Source organism: Phlebotomus papatasi, chromosome 1, assembly GCF_024763615.1.
Source record: "Phlebotomus papatasi isolate M1 chromosome 1, Ppap_2.1, whole genome shotgun sequence".
Lineage (NCBI taxonomy): Eukaryota > Metazoa > Arthropoda > Insecta > Diptera > Psychodidae > Phlebotomus > Phlebotomus papatasi.
Window position 1 is genome coordinate 25,599,794 of NC_077222.1, and position 25,765 is coordinate 25,625,558.

At 32.0% G+C, this 25,765-nt stretch overlaps 1 protein-coding gene across 1 annotated transcript in view; it reads left to right on the forward strand.

Moving 5' to 3' along the window:
- The window catches only part of LOC129798320 (hemicentin-2), a 127,857-nt gene that overhangs the window by 74,139 nt on the left and 27,953 nt on the right, over positions 1 to 25,765 (forward strand). Inside the window, exons 6-11 of the mRNA XM_055841427.1 lie at positions 2,115 to 2,284; positions 6,684 to 6,819; positions 15,689 to 15,825; positions 15,902 to 16,040; positions 18,099 to 18,247; positions 18,364 to 18,514. Coding sequence (XP_055697402.1) covers positions 2,115 to 2,284; positions 6,684 to 6,819; positions 15,689 to 15,825; positions 15,902 to 16,040; positions 18,099 to 18,247; positions 18,364 to 18,514 — 882 coding nt within the window. The remainder of the gene's footprint in view (positions 1 to 2,114; positions 2,285 to 6,683; positions 6,820 to 15,688; positions 15,826 to 15,901; positions 16,041 to 18,098; positions 18,248 to 18,363; positions 18,515 to 25,765) is intronic.

A 25,765-nucleotide genomic window follows, 5' to 3' on the forward strand; every position in this document is an offset into this window, starting at 1 on the left:
TTAATTTCAGTTAATATAATCGAGTTCGAGTATTTAATAAGGGAGTTGTTATACAAAAGTAAACGAACACCGTCAATCCAATACGAGGCGGACTTGAAGTGTTCCGCTGATTAATAAATAGGCCACGCCTACATTGAAATCATAGGAAACAAGGGAATACAATTTATTATTGCACAATATTTATCTCTAATTTAAGAGTAATTAGTCAGTTTAATGATGAAATCCGGACATATCATTTGGGAACTATTAAGGAAAAAAGGTACAATGTACAGAAGTGGGCAAATCTTTTGGGCGTGGCAATATTACTTCGGTCCCTTCTGTTTTAAATAATATTTATTTTATGTACTTAATGGTAAAAATAATAGGTTTTCTTTAAGATTAAAATACCAAAGATTTAAATTTTGTCTAAGGATATCCCTCCAAATTTTTTAGTACATATTTTTACAGGGCGTGGTTTATTCCTTTGGAGGTAGGGCCTTTGAATATCAACCTACATTTACAACTTCTAGACTTGATTTATCTCGGTAGAGTTGTTATGTTGTCGTCTTTAAAACTTTGATAAAAAAAAATCGGTTATACCCTGGCATAACACACAGAAGAGGCGTGGCTTAATATCATTTATTTTCAAACAAGGATTGAATGACTATGCCGCTCACGGCTCAACAGAATGCTGATCTAACAATTCCTTACACGGATTTTACCGATCTGCTGATCTACAAAAAACGTGGTGATCTGCCGAATGTTTGCAAAAATCTTACCAAACCTGAACAAAAATTATGTTAATCTTTCAATATCTTAATCTGTTAATCTTAACTATCTTTATGTCTGCTGAAATCCTGCCGATTTGTGTATTTTCCAAAAAGCCTTTTGGGATATTTATATTTACATTTATATTTACGATATTTACAGAAATCGTGCCAATCTGTCAATATTTTACAAAAATCTTAGCGATGATATTTGCAGAAATCGTGTCGTTATGTCAATCTTTTACAAAGATCTTAGCGATCTTGATATCTGTAGAAATTGTAAAAATCTGTCAATCTTTTGCAAATATATTAGCAATCTTGATATCTATGAAAATCATGCCGATCTTTCAATCTTTTACATAGAGCTTAATGATCTTGATGTCTGCGAAAATCATGCCGATCTGTCGATCTGTTACATAGATCTTAACGATATTGATATCTGCAGAAACCGTGCCGAACTGTCAATCTTTTACAGACATATTAGCGATCTTGATAACTGCAGAAATCGGGCCGATCTATCAGTCTTTTGGAAACATATTAGCGATCTTGATAGTTGCGAAAATCATGCCGATCTTTCAATCTATTGGAGAGATATTAGTAATATTGATATCTCTAGAAATCGTGCGGATCTGTTAATCTTTTGCAAACATATTGACGATCTTGATATCTACGAAAATCATGCCGATCTTTCAATCTTTTACATAGATCTCAGCGGTCCTAATATCTGCAGAAACACTGCCGTTCTGTCAATCTTTCTCAGATATATTAGCGATCTTGATATCTGCAAAAATCGTATCGATCTATCAATCTTTTAAAAAGATCTTAGCGATCTCGATATCGGCTGAAATCGTGCTAATCTGCCAATCTTTCATAAAGATCTTACAGTGATTAGATCTTAGTGATGATCTTAGTGTCAATCTTTTGTAAAGATCTTGATTTATGTACTAAGCTGCACAAGTCGTGCCGATGTGGCCCTAAGAAGGTTCTGCCGATCGCCTAAATTCTCAAAATCATACCGATCTGTTCATTGTTGTAAAGACCTTGTCTATCAATATTTTTGCAAAATTTTAACGATCTAAAGATCGTACCAATTTGTTAATTTCAGAAAAAATTATAATGCTTTGCCGGTTCTGACACTAAATCTATCAATTTGTCGCTTTCAGTTCACTCAATAATTTCCAAATATATTTCGGGAGGTACACCGCAAACTCTTGGCTAATAATCTATTTTGAAAACTGTTCCAGTAAAATGATTGAGTTCCGAACATTTCTTGGTGATGTATTATTCCGTCAATATTTAATTTCTCATTTCTTCTCTATGTTAAATGGCTTTGGTGGACGACATCAATTGATGGATGGACAAAAAAAGTGAAGCCCCTGGCAGTGAAAATTGTCACAGCAAACGAATTGCTGAGGGCTTCAGAAATAATTCCATTGCGCTGTGAGGCTTGGGGATCACATCCTCCGGCGAAAATTGTTTGGCTTCTCGATGGGGAGCCCATTCGAAACCCCAACGTAACAATATGCAGTGACAGAGATGTAAGTTATTGTCAAATTAACTCCATATTATATTGTATGGTTTAATTTAATAATGCAAAATTTAACATCATTATCATCATACACTCAGCCACTGAAGGTTATGGACGCAATTATCAAACCACATTAACTGAACATGGGTTTCTATTTGATTAAATTTTGCATGTTCACAGGAAATGAAACAATTCAGGAGTTATAGTGGTAATTGAATATATAAACCAACTGCCACTAGGTATTTATAGCTGTTAACATAAATATGTTCCTTAACACTTCCTGACCTCAATTATAGAAAGTTTATAGATAACACACTATGCTAAAATCGTGTATAATTTATAAAATCATAAATATTAAATTTATTTTGAATTGTTGGGATTAAATTATTAATTCAAATATATCAAAATTATTTGAAGAAATAATGAGAAAAGCTAATTTTTTTTTAATAATCAACACCACTTTAAGCTTTAGAAATTATGTGTAAAGGTAGAAGTTTGTGGTAATTTAAAAGCTTTAACATATACATACATTCGAAATAGTCGTTCCCCAAGTTATCACGCTTTTTTAAAGGAGTGACTTAAAGGCCAGGAATACTTTTAGCTTTTAGCCCGCTTTAGAATCTCAGATTCCGTGGTTCACCATGAGGTCCGATTTCCCCTAGCTGGGTTCGAATCTTGTAGAAGTAGGGGAAAGTACTCTCCCTTCGAACGTTCATGCCTTCGAATAATGTGAATTTTCTTTAAGTTTTCCTAAGAGACTTACACATTTTTATTAAATATTAGTTGGCTTATCATCAATTGATAATTCCACGATAATTTAGTGTAAATCTCTTCCGAAAACCAAAAGAAATTCACATTATTCAAAGGCATGAACGTTCGAAGGGACAGCACTTTCCCCTACTTTGTGACACTGTCAATCCATTCGTTATCTACAGAGGTCTCCTTACATCAGAGGTTCTGTCGGCCTTGGGCTTTTGATCCAAATATCCTAAAAGCGTAAAGAGGCTCAAGCTGAATTTCAAGAAGATTTATTCTGTACAAGGACAAGTACTGGTAGTTAAGGTTAAGTTTAAATAATTTTATGTAAAGGAATCTCTAAATGATGATCCTAAACCCTCAGTGTATGACAGTTTAAGATAAGTATTTACCCTAGGTAGATGCAAAAGACTTTGCCATTCTGTCGTTCGTATAAGCTTCTCTTTAATTTTAGTACTTAATCATGATCTTCACTAATCCCATCTGTCATGTTCGATCGGTAAAGATCGAACTTACCCGCAACTACGGTACTTCCAAATTTTATACGCTCTATTTGAAGATCAGCCTAGGTCTATTTGGATCCTTAAATAAGTATTTCATATTAAGGCATCTCAGTGGCGCAATATGCAAGATTGTTTAATCTTGGACAGTGCGATCTCTGACTCGGCTCTCACAGCTGTATTCGAGTCCCGCTCGGTACAAGTAATTGAATGTTTAGGAAAAAGACATTTTCACATGTGATTAAACGTAATAAAATGCACCGCTTCTGCCTAAGAAACTTTAGAAGTAACTGTAGAACCAATCGTTAAGGGAAAGCCTTTCGTAGTGAATCAGCAGGTCCTTTCAACACGGGACACATTGTAATGATTACATTGTAATATCATATAAGGTGTATCGATACGATTGATAATAATATCAGATATATGATTCTGTAAAAAATATAAAGAATAATTTTCTTATTTAAAACAGTTTCGATCAGAAATTGAAACAATCATAACTCAACTTCTAATTAACCGAATTTAATTTATCGATAAAATAGATGAAAGGTCTCGTAACATGTACTCGTCAGAACGTTGAAACAGTTGAAACGATAATAGAGCGATTATCAGAAACTAAGTTTTCCAATTTTTTAAAGTAGGTAAGTGAACCCCTGTTGCATGGCATAGGATTAAATTTTAGTAAATTGTATAAGAACTTTTCACCTAACAGACAAGTGCAATACATAACCCATTCTGATTAAATTCGTAAAGCAAACTAGTTTCGTAGCTAGAATTAAATTTAGGATAGGATTGCAATGGTTTTATAGGGCTTAAAAAACTCACTTAATCTGATCTTATTTCCTTTATCGGATCTGTCTAATCGATTTTATGCATAATTCAAATAAGTGAAGGTTTTTTAGTGATACAAAAATAGAACAAAATCAAATTTGTAGGCCTTTATGGGGTTCACCTAGGCAATATTAGAAATTCTAAAAGGGAACATGGGAAGCTGGAGTGAAATCCATTTTTCAACATCCATAAAGTTTCAAAAGAGTCCTAAAAGTCCTAAAAGCCCGAACAATCTTTAGCATTCGACTTATACAGTCTACAGACTATAGACCTAAAGCTTAGCCATATAGTCATTCGAGGAGAGTTGGAACAGTGGGAGATATGGACCAGTTCGCCTCCTGCCTATACCCTATGCACGATCTCCACCTCATTTGGTCTATTTGTGCCCTTCAACATTCTAATGAAAACCCCCAAGTTACAGCTTTCTACCTTTAAAATTGTATGAGAAAATTGAAATTGATTTTTTTAGATGTCTGAAAAATGGCCAAAAAATTTTATTTCGCCATAAGAATACGTGTATTTGGGGATTGAGGTGAGATGAAACACAATAGTTTTGGCAACACTTCCGGTGTGAATTTTGGTCAATGTTCTTCAAAATCTTTTCAAGTCAATCTTAGAAATTATTTTCCCTAAATTTCTGGTAAGACTGACTTGATACACTCAGCGAAATTCCCATCGAAGTATATATTCCACACATATTCCACAAAATAAATCATTTATACTGAAAACATAAAATAAACTCCAATAAATTCAATGAAATAGTGTTCATGTCTAAAATCACTTTCCTCCTATTTTAAATTAATAAAATAAACTATAAATATTTTGCTATAATTAGGGGTGTTCCATCTCACCCTCACTTTTTTTGAGTGCCTAAAAATGAAACTTTTTTAAATGCTATTTTTTGAAGTGACTATTTTCATCTAGGCTTTTCTAATATTGATATCCTTATTTAGAGTCTTCAAATGATAAACCAGTGAGATTCGTCTTTGTCTCGCATTCAAAACTTTTCCGCTAAATTGAATATGAAAAAGGTGTTCCATCTCTCCTCGAATGACTATATGTCTTAACTTATTTAAATTCTTATCAATCAAGATTTTTTGGGAAATTTTGACTAACGATTGCATAATGAGGGAAAATTGTGCATTAGATTCTGAAAAAAATAATACAATTGCGTGAACTGGGCTAAACCTCTAGTCTGAAGGTCGCATCAGGGATCATGGTTTGGGCCGTTTGGGCTTGTCATAAGAATTAAAAATTTGAATTGGTGGATTTGTCCGTTATTTGTGTTAAAAGTTGTCGAATAAGCCGTACACTACGAATTGGTGATAAAATGATAATAATGTCGTCAAAAAAAAAGTACTGGTCTATTTAGCAAATACATAACCTGTCAATATTGATTATATTTCTTAATTTTCTTTTTCCAATAATATCTTGTTATTTCTAATTTTTTTTACGAGAGTATCATCCAATCAGTTACTGCTATTTTACTGATTACTACCTTCTATATAAAAATTTATCACTAGCGTTTCTTTTCTTTAAATTATTTAAAATTCTTTAAGTATCTCTGAGAAATCTAATAAAAATGCTTTATAGTCTAAGATAACTCGGAGTACTTTGCGGATAAAATAAATTTTACTTTGAATTATTCAGAAAATCCTTTGGATTCATCAATATATTAATAATTAAATTTTATAAAATATATACGTTGCATTATACCTTGCAATCAAGGGAGAATTATCAATGAATCTATCTCCCAATTTTATAGAAAAGAGGTTAATTTTTTATTTCTTCATATTTCAAGGAGATGAATATTTCAAAAATAAAGTTATACACAATTAAAACTGTTAATCAAAATATTTTTTAATGTGACATTTTGACAGCTAGTATTTCCACGTAGCTCCATATTAAATTTTAAACACTGCCTTTTTTATTCAATACAGGGCATGTACATTTATTGTGATTCTTTCTGTGTGTCGTATGAAAAAAATAGTGATGCTATTTGTTACTGGATGAAAAACAGTTGAGACTTATTATTAATTCAGGACCGCCCTGGAAAATGCAGGCGAAAAATGCACAACACCAAAATAATAGCATGCAACTTTTTGTCCTGCCCAACAATTTTCCGAAATGGCCCAGAAAAAAACAGGATCGTGACGAAGTAGAATTATTTTTAGGTGGTATAAGTGCCTCTTGAGAACTGAGATTTGCAATAAATGTGTCCATAACCATATGAGATGTAGTGTATGATGCTAAAGGGGGCTATTTCCGTACGAAATTTTCTTCCGCAACCCTCATTCACTCTTATTTCTCTGCCCTTACAAACAGGATGGTAATTTTACATGCAGCATTCTGCCACTGCGGGTTATTGCCGAATATGATGGTGCTGAATTGACGTGCCGAGCCACTAATCCCTGGTTCTCAGCAGGAACTCTGCAGGATAAGCGAATTATTCATGTTGCATGTGAGTATTTTCATAGAAATTTTAACACTAGAAATTTGATGGATATTTCAATTACATCCCTTGTCAATTGTTGGTCAGAGAGCTCCTTTTATTCCCATCGGAAGATGAGGAAAACTTGTTTTGAAATATTCAGCCCCATTGACTATTTTTTTTCATCCCCCATCCCCATTTCATTTTATCTACGTGCTTTCATGCAGTCAATAATTTTTCCACTGCATTATTCACGTTGGGCAAAAATCATGCGTCAGTGCTGGGAAGTTAATAAAAATTTTTGATATGATGAAATCCAATTTGATATTAAAAAATTCCACCAAACTGATACCATTTGAAGAGGAACAAAATACCACACATTTGCTAATGATAGTTGCGAAACTGCTTTAAATTTTTTGGCTGTGAATAAATTTATTCAAAGTGAAATTATAAAACCAAATTCTTTTGAAATTCAAATTTTTCCTGCAAATAAATGTAAAATAGAAATTCTACCATAAAAAATCCACGCGGATTTATATCAACCACCCTGAAGATTGTTTGGATACTTTCTTTTATTACCGTGGGAATTCTAGTGAGAATCTCAAAAGGATGTCGCGATAAACGCCTAAAGTTGCCCCCTAACCCATGAAAGTATATACTTGTGGAATTATTTATTTTTTATTTATTCTTACAATGAATTTTAAGATATAAATCTTTCAAAAGCAGAGTAATGGTACTAATTCCAAAGAAAATTTCTCCTGAGCTTTCATTTTTAGCATTTTACTGTTCTCAAGTGCTTCTGCTTTATCGACTTTTCTTTATGTTGGTTCCTGTCACGATTGGTTTTAGAACTAGGTAAAGGCGTGGAATACAGTCAAGATAAGAACCAACACAAAGAAAAGTCGATATCGCAGAACCACTTTGGAACAGTTAAGAACAGTAAACTATAAAGAAATGTTCATTTTTAATTGAAATAGCATCATAATGTAGTCCATCTGGAAGTGAAATCAGTGACGTCCATCGCTGTCTTTCTGTTGGTCATCAACTTAGGGTAAAATGGGGTAATTTGGAACAATTTCCAATTTGTGATTTTGAAATTTCCTCACCGTTTTAAGTGTACAAAAAAAAAAAACGAAGATTATCTATTCCTTTAATCCTTATTCTTCTTTTCTTTTCTTTCTGCCTTCTTTACCTCTTTGCTCATATGAAGCAGTAAGGAAATCTTCAATGCTTCAAATTGGAACTCGGTCCAAACTACCCGATTTTACACAAATCGTAGCAAGAAAAGTTTGGTGAATTGAGAAAAATATCCTTTGACAAAGTTTTAGCAAGGTCCAATGGGGCACTTTACGAACCTTTCCTTTTATAGTATAGAGCAAAAACTAAAAAAATATTATGGTCAAACTGGGCTTTTTTAAAGCTCAGTAAAAATAACGTTCTGATTCTCGATAGGGGGAAGTGGGGCACTTTTGAAAGTGGGGCACCTTTGAAATTGGGATTTTTCACATATTTTTAAGTGGAACTCAGCCATGTCGTAGTGTAATTTAGCTTCTCAATCTATTTGTGCAGCTAAATTATATCACGATAAGGCTCAATTTTATTTAAAAATAGGTAAAAATCCCAATTTCAAAGGTGCCCCACTTTTAAAGGTGCCCCACTTCCCCCTACCAGAAGTACGCAGGTCTCAGGTTTAGTATGTTTGTCGATCACCCGATAATAGAGATTGATTGTGGACACTAACCGGCACCAATTAGTCGATCTGACACTAACGATTCACTAGGTGACCTTATTTATTCATCCCCTATCTTGATTCTGGAGTAACTAATAAGGCCAAGTAATTTAGAAGAATTACAGACTAGCCCCCGGCGTAGTATTTTTTTTATATGGAGCTGCGTGAAGCCAACACACAAATTGATCGGAAACTCAGCTTACACTCAGAACAAGACCGCATTTAAACAGTTAGGGGAATATAGGCATGGTTCGCACAGAGTGAACCATTAAACGATGTGAATTTTCTCTTCGTTTGTAAACAGCTGACTTACCATTTCTCATCTCGTCTCATGAGTTTAATAATAATTATCTATCTTACAGCTAAGAAAAGACGGACTAGCTCTTTGTAAACAAAGAAAAAATTGCATTGTTTGAAGGCTCACTCTGTGCGAACCATGCCAAAATTCCTCTATATAGTATATTTATCTCTCTTCACAAGGCCCAGAGTCTTGTACACAGGCTCACCTCAATTTTAACATATATCGTGTAACGGTCACGAGTGCCGAAAGATTCCCATACGCATTTGTATGTGAAAGTAAGAAATTGGATTCAAGTTTGAAGACCACATCGCCAGGGACTACATTGCAGAGAATGCTTCAGACTACAATTGACAAACGTCTGTGGTAAAATTGGTCAGAGCATATTTGCCCTTCTACATATATCTGTGGTTACAACTTTCGCTTAGACAGCGAAAGGTCCCCGCTTCAGTCCTAAATGGAGACAATTATGTATCCTGTCTCTAACTCTGGTCTGTGAAAAATTTGGGATTGGATGTGTCACATGCTGTTACTGCCTACCCAAATCTGCGATATTTTGGTCTAAACATTCAATATGCTTTTAGGTGAGACTCTAAGCAATGTTACCTGTTATTCACGAATTATCCTCGAACTTCCTGTATAACGTCTCCCAACTTGGGCTCAAAATCGCATTTGAAGCATTTCAAGTTGGTTCTTACGAAGAATTTCTCCTAATATAAGCTGACATGCACTTATCACTGTTTTCAAACTTAAAGCTCTGTTCAAATTACTCTAAAATTAATTTTAAATACTAATTTATGAAGAGGATTTCCATTTTAAATTAGAAAGTCTCCTCCGCAGCTTCATGAGCATAAAGTTTGTATTAAACTCCTGAGTTTTATGTAATTTTCAACGCATGGAAACTTTATATCTCACTAATGATAGGGGTTTTAAAGTTAAACATAAAGTTACTTTTAAAATTATTTGAACTCGAATTTTTTGGACAAGAAGATAAACAGAATGATTTTAAATAAGGTAAAAAGGTAAAAAACAATTGGTACAAAATCTAAATTTTTTGTCTTAATTTTAAGTATGTTCGAAATCAAGATATAAAACTCATCCCGTGTTTTTTATAGTTTGGAATGTTTTCAATAAATAAATATTTTCTTAACGCACTCCTTGTAAATTGCATATAAACAAATCTGGGTGCTTTTTTTTTAAATAAATTTAATATATTCTTTTAAGGTACCTAAGTAGCAACCTCTGTATATAGATTTATTGAAATTAGTTTTTTTTTACCCCAAAGAAGGGGACGGATCAATTTTCGAGAGAAATTCTTATATCTGAAACCCGTTAATTTAAATTATTTACCATGTAAACTTTCTTATTACACTCCCCTCTTTGGATTTTAATCTTATTTGACTAATTTATGCAGCGTTAAGACAACAAAACATCATGTTTTTCATCCTTGACGCCCTCTTGAAAATACTGCATAAATTATCTTTTCCCTTTTTCAACTCAAAAAGTCACGAAAGGTTTTTCAAGCAAGGCTTCAACCTAGATTTTTTATCATTCGATCAATTGTGAATTACTTAATTAGATGTAATTTGTGCTAGATGCTTTTAAGCGAAATGGAATTTTGAGAGAAAATGCTAAAGTTGCTTATTAGTTCCACTTGAGTTTTTTCTCGTGTTCCTTACATTTTCTTTTCCATTCCGAGGAAAATTGGGAAGGACAAAATAAACTTAAGCCTCATTTTAGACAGTCTCTCCAATGAACTTCCTATCTCGATGATTGATCTTGTCAGATTGGGGAAAAATCGAGAAAACTGGGAACACTTGAATGTCTTCGAGTTGGAAAAATGAGCAATATTGTGCTGTATCAAATCCACTTTGTAGAACTTTAAACTATTCTGTTTCACCAGCAAAATAAGATAAATTGGGTGGCTATTCTGGGATGTTGAAGTGGGAAACTATATTGGTTTTGATAATGGTTATGTCCTGGACCTCATTTTGGAGGACAATGGCAAATCGTCTATACACAGTAAATTTACAATCATTTGTACAAAATATTGTGTCCCAATAAACCAGTCGAGCAAGACAAGGAATTATGTTACTGCCTTTGAGCATAGCTCACAGTCACGTCTCCACATCCAATGAATATTTGAAGAGCTCCCCGTTAATGGCGAGGAAGATGGATTTAGCACGCGACAAACATTGCTTGGCGGAGAGAAAAGAACTATGTATTATAAAGCTGCATTAGCACTTTATCCCGCCATAAACACAAAAACAGCCCCGCTTTTTGAGTCCAATTTTGCGTTTTCCACGCGAGAATCCGCTCTGGGACTTGTTTAAATTGCAAAAGACCCTCTGTCCTAAAAGATTTGTACAAAGCTTAAAGGAAGCTTTGTTTGTTTCCGTAATAGTCTCTTACAAAACATAAGGAAAAAAACATGCAAAACACGATAAGATATTCAAATTCTAAATTGAATTGAAATTTAAACATGAATCCTAAAAATTAATTAGAAAAAATATGATGATCTCGAATTTTTATTTTGAATTCAAAGTAATGAAATATATCATTTTCATCAAAGATATAGGATAAGTGTGCCAAATTTCGGCATAGTCGCAAGCAAGCGTCAAAGTCTCAAATTTGAAATGTAATAATTTTAAATACAAATTGATTTTTTTATTCTTTCTTCTGAAAGAGTGTTGCTTGGAGCCTTGTAAAGAGTTTACCGTCTTTATTTACTCTAAAGTCACTCTTAATACATTTTAAAATGAATAAAAATATAGACATAGCTTTGGTGCCCTATTTCGGCCACCTTCATTCTCATAGTTCCTTGCCCTTCGGGAATTCTTCCAATGTCTTTTTCACGTCATCTCGTTTGTCGAACTTACACTTTTTTGTTATTCTTTTGCTATTTATAATCTCTAGAGTACGTAAAATCTAAAAGTTCATGGAAATTCGAGGAACAAAAAAGATGGCCGAAATTGCAAGCTGGCCGGAATTTGGCACACTTACCCCAGAAAAATAAAGTAGTAATCGAAATTGGTAAAATCTATGTTTCACTGTCATAAGTCTTACCTCTCGAAAGTTTTCGAAAGTCGGATATTATCCTTTTAGTCATTCTAACGTAATGTTTACAAATAAAAATAATGTATTATGCAGCTAAGAAATAGGTATTGCTATAGATTATCGAGCTACAACTATCGTAGATACAGCTACTTCAAGCCATTTCAATATCGTACGAAAAACGTTTTCATAACCACAGAAAAAAATATTTTGTAGAATTGTTCGTAATTGTTTGTATTCATAATTGGGAGTCCCAAGTTGGGACTTATGAAATGCCCGTAGGGGAAAGTGCCCATGCTTGATACCATTGGAAGCTTCGTGATGACTGAATTTTTCCTATGTTTCTCAATAAACATGACTCCGCAATATATTTTAAAAACTGGCCACTTTCTCATAGTTTTTAAAATATGGTTGCGATGAGTTACATATATATTGTGAAACATAGAAAATTTAGTCTATACGAAGCTTCCAATGGTATCAAGCATGGGCACTTTCCCCTGAATCAAATAATTCACAAAAAAGTTCGTAAAAGTTTGTATTTTTTCACAAACGTTGTTCGTAACACCTGTTAACGATTATTTCCTTTTCCTTCACAAACATTTCTTCGTCCATTTATTTTTATCTTACAAAATTTGACCAACAAATGGCAAGATTTTACGAACATTTGTTTTGGTTAGAAACGAATCGTTTAAATAATTTACTGATCGAAGCCGATAAGTCACCGTTATCATCTGGTCGGTGCTGATAAATATCTATCATCTTCTATGATCGTCGGGGATCGGTCTCCATACCATATTTGACTGATCACCATCGTTCTGTCACTATGCTTTACCAATCGGCACCGATAAGTCGTCATTAATGTTTGATCGGCATTGACAAGCTACCTTTATCGTCTGATTGGAACTGATAAATCTTCATAATTGTCTGATTAACGTCAATCAATTTCCATGATCGACTGATCCGGACCCAAAATGAATCATGAATGGAAGATTTACATATTTATGCCCTGAGTGTGAATCACTTAGCACCTGACTTGAATGAATTAATTAATTACAATATATAACTTTTTAAAGTCGAGTTAAATAAATTTAATCCAAATTTTCCAATTCTTTTTATATTTTTGGTTTTTTAAATTAGGAAGAGTTAACATATTTTTTAGTGACTAATGCGCTACTTATATTTAAAATAATTTTGAAGTAAATATTTTATCCATATCTACGAAAATGACTACATTTTTTATCTGTAATATATTCTCTATATTTTATTAGTCACTTTGAAGTAATAAGTAACATGATCAACAGGTTAAATGACAAATAATTTGTTTTGTAATGCAATTTTGCTACGGGTTCGAATCACCTTTAAGTCACCAGAAATTTTTTAGCATCACTTTACTGAATTCTAATATAGAACTTGGTCTTCGTACTAAAAGGCAGTTGAAATTAGAACTTCGATATTTTGTTTTTTTTCTATTTTCTGTTTTTTTTTCTGTCACTTGTTATTCGAAAGTCCTCAGAATTTGTATTGAAATTGTTCCTGCCGTTTCTGCAGTGTTTCCAATCAATCCGATGGATCTATTCCACGTGAAATACTATTCTCTTGAGAATTTTGATGGATTCTCATGATGGTTCTCTTGTATATTTTTATGCATTCAGCACTGCCGTTGATTTATTTTATTTTGCTGCGAGTTGGAAAATAAAATATTCCAGAAAACAGGAAAATCACACCAAACATAAATCACCAGCTATTTTAAGAATGATTTTGATGGTTTTTTGACTTGCTACTGGAGTAGAAAATGCCATCAAATAGTTTTTCTTTGGCTCAGAGATCAATATGTACATATGTAGGTGGAATTTGAGTCTCAAAGCTAAGACCATTGCGATATTTTCCTCTGAAAATTGATTTTCTGTACACGCGGGAAAATTTATTAATCCTCCCATTAGGTTATTTGGGTATTGGTTTCACTCTTGAGAGGACACAGAGATAAATTTATTCATAGCTACAAGAGGAAAAAAATCGAAAAAGTCAGAAAATTCGAACAAAAAAAAACACTGGTGTATCTTTTGGTTCATCTCTTAAGCTAATTCCGTAAAAGCCAACTCGTAAAATATTGTTATATGAAGATGAAAGTGACTCTAGCAAAATATAGCCCTGTATTATTTTTTCATATTATTTCCTTCACTGGCAAAAAGCTCTCAATGATGAACTCAAAAAAAAAGTTCTCTCACCGAAAGTCATTCATCTGCCTTGATATTGAAAATTAGTTTTTGCTTTTAGTTAGACTTGCATAAAAAAAAACGATTTCATCGCAAATTTTATTCCATATTCGATGGGGATTCGATGCTATGGAAAATAGAACATCCACGTCGATATGCTGCTAGTACAACAGATATGGATGTGAATATAACTGACGAGCTGCAATAAAATTTGAATCCCATGTTATATTGAGCTTATTTCCATTTTTTTTGTATTTTTATTTTATGTATCCCTGACACACTAAGCAGCTCTATAAAGCATTATATCCTTTTCTTCAGGAATTTCCACTGAATTTATGCTTTTCTGTTTAATGCTCGGCATTCTTCGTGGCTATAGATAACAATAGGGGAGGGTCGGGCAATCTAACAAAGCAGAAATTTCACTTTTGTTGCTTTTTTACCTAATTTATTCCAAATCATTATTCAAACAATTCTCTTATTAAAATTTACAACTTCATAAATGTTTTAGTTCTAAAAATAAAATTTCAAATGAAATAAAAAATATGATTTAAAGTTTTTGCATAACGAATTGCAAATATGATTTTATTAATTTTTTTTTAATGATTTATGCGAAAATATTTGCATTTTTATATTATTTTTAAGATTCTGTGTCTCTAAATTTTGGAATTCAAAAAATATAGTCTAGTCGACCACTGCAGAAGGTCCACATCCGGACCGAAAGCTCTGGGCAAGACAGAAAATTTGTTTTTCTTCTTGAGGTGAAATAAATTTCCACTGGCGATTACCGGAGGTGTCCCCATAGAATATCGATCGCGCCAGCTCTCCAACGAAAAATTAAACTTTGAGGGATTCTAAGAAACAAAGGAAGTGGACGATATTAGAGACATAACCTCATTGATGATCCACTGAAAAAAATGTATTTTTACACGTAAAACGCAATCCACGTAGAAAAAATTTACTTTGATAGAACAGCTAAACAGTTACCAAATATATGAAAAAAGGCAGTTCAAGTGATACTTTAAGTTGGGCTAATCTGGTATTTAAAAACAATATTTAAAAACATTGAAGAAATATTATATTTTATTAAATTATTCCAAAAGAAAAAGATTTTAATCACCACCAATTTCAATTTGGATTTTTACACTGAAGCACTGAAGTTCATTATTAGTATAAGTATAAGAAAAAAATAATAATGGATGTCCCGAACTCCCCTTGTGCGAAGGCCTAGTTCCTTTCCTTTCCGTTCCTTAAACGTTTTGCCACCATTATTATTATTATCATCATTATTATTACTGAAGTTCATTAAAACACTTTCAATCCAGATCGTATTCCAGATTGAATAGATTTTGTCTTGAAATATTTTTAAATAATTTAAAAATAATAATATTTACTAAATGTTCGACAATATTTCTGCAATTGCAATTAATTTAATTTTATAAAACCATTCAATAAGTCAAATTTGAAATTGATGCGTACACTGCCCTACCCTTCCCTACTGTATGCGATATTGGAAGAGGTGACACCAAATAACCAAGCCAAGAGAAAACGCCCAACAATTCTATCGCAAGAAATTATCGAAATTTATTTTGGAAACTGCTCTTGCAGATCCTCCCGTTGTATCCATCCACTTGGCCAATGAGGATCCGAGTCGACTAGTGATAAGATCGGAAGGACAGAATGTAACACTAAAGTGCCGAGCTAATGCCAGACCATCAGTCACATCATTTGGCTGGTACAAGAATGTGAGTAATAAATTTGGTTTCATGGTGAGATGTTTAACATGAAAAATGTCCATTTGTTGGGTGCCTTAAAATGCAGGGTATGAGGATGACGGGAGAAAATTCAGAGACGCTGCATCTCATGATGCTGGAGAGAGAAAGTGAGGGATCATACAGTTGTTCAGCGCAGAATTCAGAGGGTGAGACCCAGAGTACCCCTCTCATTCTTCAAGTGCAATGTAAGTTTTGGGGTTATGCTATGTGAAAAATATTTTGTATGTGGTCTATTCAATTGACGACATGGTATACTCCACATATTTCATTGGTTCTGTGTAAATGCCAGAGTTGAAAATTTGATTAGATTTTAGATAAAGATGAAAACTGTACATCTAATTGATTAGGGTTTCTCTTTCTCGGGTTTTGTGTGACTATGTGACTCTTCTGTGTCATATCTGAGACAATCGTTTTACAATCACCTTTCGACTTTTCTTAATTATTTTCGAAAACCATTTGAATAACCTTTTTGTCAATTTACTAAATGAGAGTAGTATTTGCTTTCGAGTTTGGGATATTTAATTTTTAAATGTAGTACAGAAAATAAATATTGAATAGAATACAATAAATATTCAATTGGAAAATCGATTGAAAGTCTGTTCGAAAATCTCTTAAAGAACCACAACTGAGATTGAAAATTCAAAAATTAAAATTAAAAAAAAAAATTGTCTCAATGAATTCTTAGATTTTCCAATTGTAAATCGAAGATCAATTCAAAGTTCTTCGAAGTTAAAAATTTAATTTTCGTTATTAGAACGGATAAATTAAACTTGAAAATTCAGTTTGGTTATTTTAGTGTCAAAGATCTGCCAAGATATCAATCTTAGAGAACATGCTAAGTTTTTTATAATTTTCACAAAGACTTTTTCAATATTTAGTTTTCGAACTTAGGTATTAATTCTAGAGTATCAAATGATCTTGTTCTCGAAAATTATTGTCAAAATCATTATTGTGAATTCAAAAGTCATTTAAAGGATGCTTGAAGGCTCATTCGGGATTCATGTTCGAGTTTGCATACCTCTGAAATATACGTTTTATACGTACACTTCGGAATTTCGAAATTCAAAAATGGTACAGGGATTCTTTCTATTGTAAATTGACCTCGATTTTTTAAATACTGCAAAATTGCAAATTATTCTTAAAGATCATAAATGAATGGGGGAATAATAAGAAACTAATAAAAATTTTTAATTTTTAATTCTTTTTAATGACGAAAAATTTTACATCTGCGAAAATCACAAATGAAAAAAAAACACTTGCTTAATTTTCTAATATTTTGTATGAAGCTTTTTGGCATATGTTCAACAAAATCTCATCAGAACAAAACTGAAATCATATGTGAATTTCCGTAAATATTTTGTATTATTCTTCGAATTGTACCACATTTTTGAAAGTTGATTTTCGAATGTATAGAATTAATTTATTAAACAATTTAAATTCAGATGGAGTATTTTTTTAAATCGTGAAATCCTAAATTTTAAAGCTTAAAGCTTAAATTTTTATACCAGAGATACTTAAAACATCTTTAAAATTATTTTTCAATTTTGAAATATAGATTTTTGCACTGAGAAAAAAACGGGGGTGCGATTAGCTTTTTTTCCTCATAACTTTAATACTTTTTAGAAGTAAAAATATATTAGAATTTTCTAATGTTAATTTTACATCTTTTAAGGGTAAAATTAACATGAAAAAGGGGAACTTTAACCCCTAACACACCTAAAAGCATAATATTTACACTAGTTTCGGATCAATACTGCAGGGTAAAATAAACATTTCCGTCCGTTCCATCACTATTTCGAATGTGCAAAGAAAGGCCAAACAGCAAACATTCGATCTCATAACCTTAATATCGAACCAAAGTTTGCTCAAATTTTTGATTTTGAAAGTAAATTCGTAATTACCTTGAGAATTACCGCGATTCCAAAACATTTCTATAGCTGACCTTATCTTCGAAAACTTCAATTTGGGAACAATATCTGTAACCTTTTAATATTATTATTTTCGTTCTTAACATAATTTAGTACACTAAGCTCTGTTACATATTTAACTGAATTCGGAATTGAAATTTCTTGCATCGTTTGCATTTCTGGCTTTATTCCATCGTAACAACTGGCCATTGGCACATGGCCAAGAAGGAAATTCTCTTGCAATTCACCATAAGAATTAATATGGAAATGTGCCTATATTTAACTAAAATGGTACCAGTTATTCAATGAGACCTTTCCACTGATTTTTCACGACAGATTCTCCGAGGTGTAAGCCTGGAACGGAACAAATGTCCCTGGGAGCACTCAATCTTCACACCATTTCTGTGAAATGCGAAGTTGATGCTGATCCGGCGGATTCTGTACGGTTCAGCTGGACATACAACAATACCAGAAATGTTTCTCCAGTAAGTACAATTTATAGAGTTATGCATCAATGGGTTGGATTGCGAAGGCGGGAATGTACAACTAATTAACATCTAATGCTTTTTGCATTGGCTAAATTTATTTTTGTCTCTTGTAGGTTCTCAATTCTCGGATTAATTCACATGGATTAGTCAGTTCTATGACTTATATGCCACAATCAGACACAGAATTTATTACATTGGCGTGCTGGGCGAGCAATTCTGTTGGCAGGCAGACGATTCCATGCCTCATTCATATTTTTCCAGCAAGTAAGTGTTCCTTCCCACTGTGTCCACCATCCCTTTCTCTGCCACCCAATAAAACAGTGTCAACCCCGTCAACCCCAAGACACAATGCTTCTCGAGAACTCAGTCATGTATGCGTTTTTTATCTTATATATTTGCATTTCCCGCGTCGTAAAGCATCCCAATAAATTCTTGTGCTTCTGCAGATGGATTTCCATCATGTTCATTGAAAGTACTTGAGGCCGTACAAATAGTTTCCTCATCGATAGAAAACTTTTCAAATTACATTTTCCATGTCACCCAACATGCCAATACGACTTTTCCAAGAGGGAAAATTAATTAACATCAACATGCTATTTGAATAGCTTCATTCGTAACGATCTCCGAAGTGTGAAAGTGTTTGCCATAAATTCTACAATTACTTCCAGGGAAACAAGATAGAACATAGTACAAAACGCAAATTAAATGAATAATAAAACATCGGTTGTGGGGAGCACTATAAAAAGAACATGACACATAGTATGTCTATTAAGTGAATTGAAATTGCGATGCTTTCATATTTTTTAGTCAGGCTTTAGTTGTCATAAAAGTTATTCTATAAATTGTTTAAATTATTATGCTTTTTAAACCATTGAGAATGTATATACTAATGGTATTGATATATCAGTACAATCAATTAAAAGCCAAATACCTAAAATCGCAAAACCAAAAAAATCAAAAAGTCTGTGATTCTACTAAAAACGATATAACATGTAGGGTGATGTCTACACTTATGGATGTTATACACACTTATGAACAACGCAAAATTTTTAAGTCATTACATTAAACAGATATCGAAAAATAAAAAAAAATTGTTAATTAAATCATAAACTAAAAGTTTTATAACTTTTTGAAATCTATTTTACGTAAGAGCTTAAGATTTTTTGCACGCTATCCATAAGTGAATAACATACATAAGTGTAGACTCCACCTACAAAAATATTTTTTCTAGTCACATATGGTATAGATTTCAGATTGCAATTTTTAATTAACTTCAAGAGACGTGGTATTGATTTCTATACAGTGGTATTGTATTTTCAAGAGTTAATTTTATATTAAAAAATGATATTGATATCCTAAAACCAATCCCAAAATATTCTAAACCAGTACCACTATATTCTGAAGTCAAAACCAGGATTTGAAAAATCTTAATCCCATTGTCCTACTCATTTTGCGGTACGCCGAAATATTGGTTCACCTATTTTCCAAAATCAGAGCCTATATATTTTAAAAATGAATCTTAAAATTCGATGAAGTAAATTCCAAAATCTTTAAAAAAAAAAGAAAACAATCCCACAACGTACTGAAACCATCAATATCTTGATATTTGACTAACCCATTCATATATTTTCCTAAAAATATTATCTTACTAAAAAAATATTTAAATTTCCATTATCTACTTAAATTCTTACTACTATCTAACTCAGATATAATAATAAATCATTAAAGGATTTAATGCCAATCCCACAAGTCTTTGAAAAACAGTATCAGAACGTCCTAAAACCATAATATACTTGCTAAAACCCAATCCCATATTGTCCTTAATTCACTGACACGATGAAATAAACAAATTGTTGCATTATTCCTTAAAATCAAAGCCAATTTATTTTAGAAATAAATAATGAAATGTGCAAAAATGAATCCCATAATGCTTCAGAGAGAAAAATCATACTAAAATATTTGCTGTGATTGTGTGAAACACGAAAAGACTGCAACAAAATTTCCTAAAATGAATACCAAATGTTTAAATGTTAATTCTACGATGTTTTGGAAAAAGCAATCCTACTACATTAGTGAATCATAATATTGCTTGCAAAAACTTAATCCGACATTTTCCTAAAATCACCGTCTACACATTAAAAACTACTATTTCATTTAATTACGCTCTAGAATCAATAACACTACTTTTTTAGAAATAATAAGGGAAATTGTGTTAGAAAACCAATTCCAAAATAAAATATAATAATATTATAAAATAATTAAATATAATGATTACAAAGAACAAATTGTTTTACTACTTTCTCAAATCAATGCCAATTATATTTTATAAATAAATCATTATAATGTATGCTAGAATGAATCCCACAATCTTTTAGAAAAAAAACAACCCAGCAATATCTTAAAATCATTGCTGTGACACTCTTTAAATACTTAATGACTACCAAATTATCTATTAAACTGAATTCCACTAACTAATTTAATATAAAATGGTCTTAAGTGAATCCCACAAAGGTTTTGAAAAGACAAGCCTTAAAAATCCTAGAATCATGAATATCATAGGATTTGCTTATGCTCCATGCCATTTTGTCCATGAACCATTGAACTGATTGTCTAAAAAACTATCTCATTATGTTCTTTAAATTCATACCACTATCTTAGAAATTACTAACAAAATGTTTTAATGTCAATCCCACAAAGTTAAAAAGAGTTTTAAAGCTTCCTAAAAATATGAACATCTTGATAATAATAATAATTATAATGCTGGCAAAACATTCCATGAAGGAACAAGGCCTTCCCGCAAGGGGATTTCTAGACATGCATTATTATTTTTTCTTGTACGGGATGATGTTGTCAGTCCCATGGCCGTGGAATGCAATTCGAACACCTTTAACGCCAGAAAAATTCCTGGTGACCCAAAGGGGATTCGAACCTGGGACCCTTGCATCATAGAGCGAGTGCTCTTTCACTTGACCCATTGAGTGCCCGTGAACATCATGATACTTGCCAAGATCCAATCCCATATTTAGAAAAAATCACTATTTACACACTACAAATCAATGATAAAACTGATCCCACAATTTTTAAGAACATAAATAAATTATCTAAAATCAATACCACTACTTACTAAGCTCAATCTCATGTTGTCTTAATATTGTTACCACGATACTTAAAATAAAATTGTCTCATTACTTCCTGTAATCAATACCAATACAATTTTCTAAGATTGTCGTACATTTTAGAGAAAAGAAATAAACAATCCCGTAATAAAAATATCAGCATCATGTTATTTACGGAAACTAAGACCTATAATGTCCTTCGGTAAATTCTGAAATCAGTTCAAAAATGTTTTGGCATTCAATCCCACAGTGTCCTAAAACCAATCCCACAATGCATTAAACTAATGTCAAGACCTAATTCGTAAATCCCAATAATAAGAAACCGTTTCTAATACACAAATTTATTAAAATTAAAAAAAATAATCTGGTTTTTAGGTAAACGATGTATCCCAAAATCAATTTTTCCGTCGTCAAGCGTTGGTTAATCTTTTAATAAATCAATTGCGTCAAAATGTTAAATTTACTGTCAAAAAAACGGCCGTAAAACTGATTTTGCCAAATGTGATAAATGCAATTATTAAAAAAAAATTAGAGTGCAGTGGTCAAATTGGCGTGAATAAAACCACGTGCAGCTTTTTTTTAAATAGATATTTATCAAATAAAATATAATATGTTTTCATTTTAATTGCCGTGCTATGACTACAGCAACGCATTACGATTTAAAGTTCTTTTTTTGTGGCATTTCCTAAATTTAAACAAAATAAAATAGTTGAAATAAACAAAAAAAGAAAACCAAATATTGGTCAGGCTCTGAATTTGTATTATTATTTTATTGTCACGTCGCTATCACATTGTGAGATATAATTAAATTTTGGTGTGATACAGCAAATTTGGAATAAATAGAACACAATAGAATGAGAAGAATTCGGTCAGGGTGGGAAACAATAATGATGTGAATTCAGTGAGAAAGGGTTTTAGTGGCATGAAAATTAAATACAGAGTTGTGGAAACGGTTTCTGTTACTTTAATATATTAATACTTTACGATTCGGTTAAATCTTCACACACGAGTACGTGTTAATTCCATGATTTGTGTGTCTTGTGTGATTAAACTTTGAGCAAAGTACCATGGGATTTCCACTTTCGGAGAAAATGTAAAGTGAAATTGAATTTTGCTGTATGGAAATAATTTTATTGGAGTGAAAATTAATTAATTTTCACTTTTCACCCTTTTCGATAATTCTCGTGAAATTGATTAAATTCTGATTATTGCAAAAGGCAAACATTTGAAAATGTTATTATTTATTGCAGTGGAGTAAGTATCATTCCATGTAAAATTCATTTTGAAATATAAGTCTATTAGTTGATGCAGATTTATTACTGAAATGCAATCTACTTGAACAATGGAAACAAATAAAAAAAAATTGATATGATTAATTTAATGAAAGAGTGTTGAAGTACCATTTTATAAATTTATTTTTCAATATATTATTTTTAATTAAATCATTGAATGATTTGAACGTAGTTTCAATTTTTTTGCACACCTTTGTATTTCACTTTCTACGAATGTGTAATTTTTTGTGTATAGTGGAAGTTAGTTGTACACATTCAAAGTTGACTTTTTCTCCAATTTATTGAACAGTTTAAAATTTTAACACAATTCTTCATAATCTTGTAATGTGTACAATTTAAAACGTATAGCAAGTATACATCTTCACAAATGTGTAATTTTTAAGCAATGCATTGATATCGTGCAAATATTTCCAAAGTCACTGATATTCAAATTTATTGAAAAATTGCAAATTTTTGCTCAACTCAATATGCTCAAATAATGTCTAGAATTTTCAAAACAGACTTTACAAGAACTACACATAACTATCAATGTGTAATTTTTGTCTATTATATGGCAATTGTGTAAATATCTTCAATGCTATTTCTCGGAATTTATTAAACATTTGCAAATTGTTAAATCACAATCTTCATGTAATACCTATAATACAGAATTAATACAATACAACTAGCCATACAAGTAAATATATTGTCGATTTTCACTCAACTTTAACAAACCTTTGGTAATATAATATCTACAATCTACAACACACTGCAATGACACATTTCTACGAATGTGTAATTTTTTTGTGTATTGCAAGGCAGTAATTTTTAAAGTATATTTAAATTTATTAAAAACAAAATCCAAATTGCTTAACTCATTATTTTTGTGTAAAGTGTAATACTTATTGTCTACACTTTACTACATCTACACATTATTACAAATGTGTAATGTTGTACGTGTATTGTACGACAATCGTGTGAACAACCTCTATGTTGCTTGTTATTCAAATTTATTAAAGGATTGCAAATTTTTACAGAATTCTTTATGTACAAACACAAACTACACATTTATTGTTCTATTCACGTATTAGAACTACACATGTCTACGAAAGTGTATCTTTTGTGCGGTGTACAATAATTGTATAAAATTCTTCTACATTACAATTCTTTTACATGTGCAGTAAAAAGGAATATACACAATTGTGTAATATTTTACAGGATAATTATAGTGTAAAAATTGATAAAAATGCTTCATTTAAAATTGTTGAATACTTGTAAAAAATTATTAAAAAATTGGGAAAAATACACAAACTTTTACACGGTAATAGTGTAAAATAATTTGATCAGACTATAATGGTCCTAATGTTCCTAATTTTTGATTTACAAATACAGTCATGGTGTAAATATTCATTTACACTATAATAGCGTGGAAAAATTTAATAGGGAAACAATAGTAGTACCCTTTGGTAGGATATTTTTCAATAATTTTGAATTACACAACTTTGTTGGAAATATTTTGAAGTATCATAGTGGATAATTTTATACAATTTGCATTTAAACTATTAATGTGTACAAATTAACAGTGTCAAAAGTGTAAAATTTTACACAATTTTTATTGTGTAATACTTTATGGCTCTGGTACACCTTTCAGATTAGGAAAACTTCGTGTAATCGAAATTCACAGCTCTTTCTTTTTTAAAAGCTATGCATACGTCTATCCTACTTTTTCTAACTCTTTTTCTCCTTATGATCATCACACCAAATTAAATTCAGTTCAGTCCAACTTTAAGAGTGAAGAAAAGTGGGAGAGACATATGCAAATCCTTTAGAAAAGAAAGGAATGCAATTCCCTTTTTTTGGAAAAAAGATTCCCTAGTAGGGCTGTGCAAGTCAGTGTAAGGAGATTTTGATTTCAGGGCAGACCTAGGACAAGGTAGTTGAATAAAATTCAGAATCTTGCCTTGAAGCTTCTTGGGATCGAACCCTAACATCTTCCTGAAGTGGCGGAAGATCGACAAGCGTGGGCTGCTAAACTGGATGTAATGGGTCCACGACCCCAATAAGGATAAGCGGTTGAAAATGATGATGATGATGAGCGACGCAAATTTTGATTTCATGTAATTATACCGAGGTGTGCTGAAGGCATTATCATCTACAATTAAAAGATAAAATATTATTCACACAAAATATGCAATTTTTGTGCAATTTGGCTCAAATTTAGCGGCTTTTCGAAGTTCATATTAAACATTTTTAGCTACCATAACACTGGTAAAAATGAATGGATCACCAGGGATCATTTCAAAAGAATCATGGCCTAAAAGGTTCATTTTCATCAAATCACTTGAATTGAATTGATTCTTCTTTAATGAATCACTTCAGAGATACAAGTAAAGGATCACATTCAATGATACATTGAAAGGTTCCTCGAATCGATCATTTCAGAAAGATCGATGTTCAAGAATATTTTTCTGCCAACTAATAAAAGAAAAATAGCGAAAATGAGTTTTTAGGTTTAACGGAATAATATAACAAGGCAGAATGAGACATTTTTGAGACAACTATTTTCAATCTTCAGGATATTACGCCAAAAAATATAGAAAATATGGGATACATTCAAATGGATCAAATTGAACATTTCAATTGGATCACTATTGCGATTATTTTCCACGAATTTTCTTACTAAATAAAACCATTAAAACAGTAAAAAATGTGTTTATTGTATTTGCTCATATAAGGGGAACGTGTCTAAACTAATAAATTGATAGCTTTAAAATTTTAACCGTGATATTTCAGCGATTGAAAATTTGGTACGATATGTCAAAAGTGATACATTTGAATGGATCACTTGGATAATCACGCCACTTTTAGTGACGTCAGTGACAGTCACTGACACTCGCTGAGCGCATAAATAAACGGGGTGCGCTTGTCGTGGAATTTGTGTCCTTTTAGATATTTAGTGTCGCTTTTCTACAAATTATACTGTTAAAGGTAAAAAAGGATTAAGTTTATAGACTTGTGAAAACGTGAAAAATTTGCCAAAAGTGAGTAAAAAAAGTGAAAATTAAAATAATCCCCAGTTGCACGGATTTGTACAATTCTAAGTAATTTTGTCGGTGTTCCACCCCCGG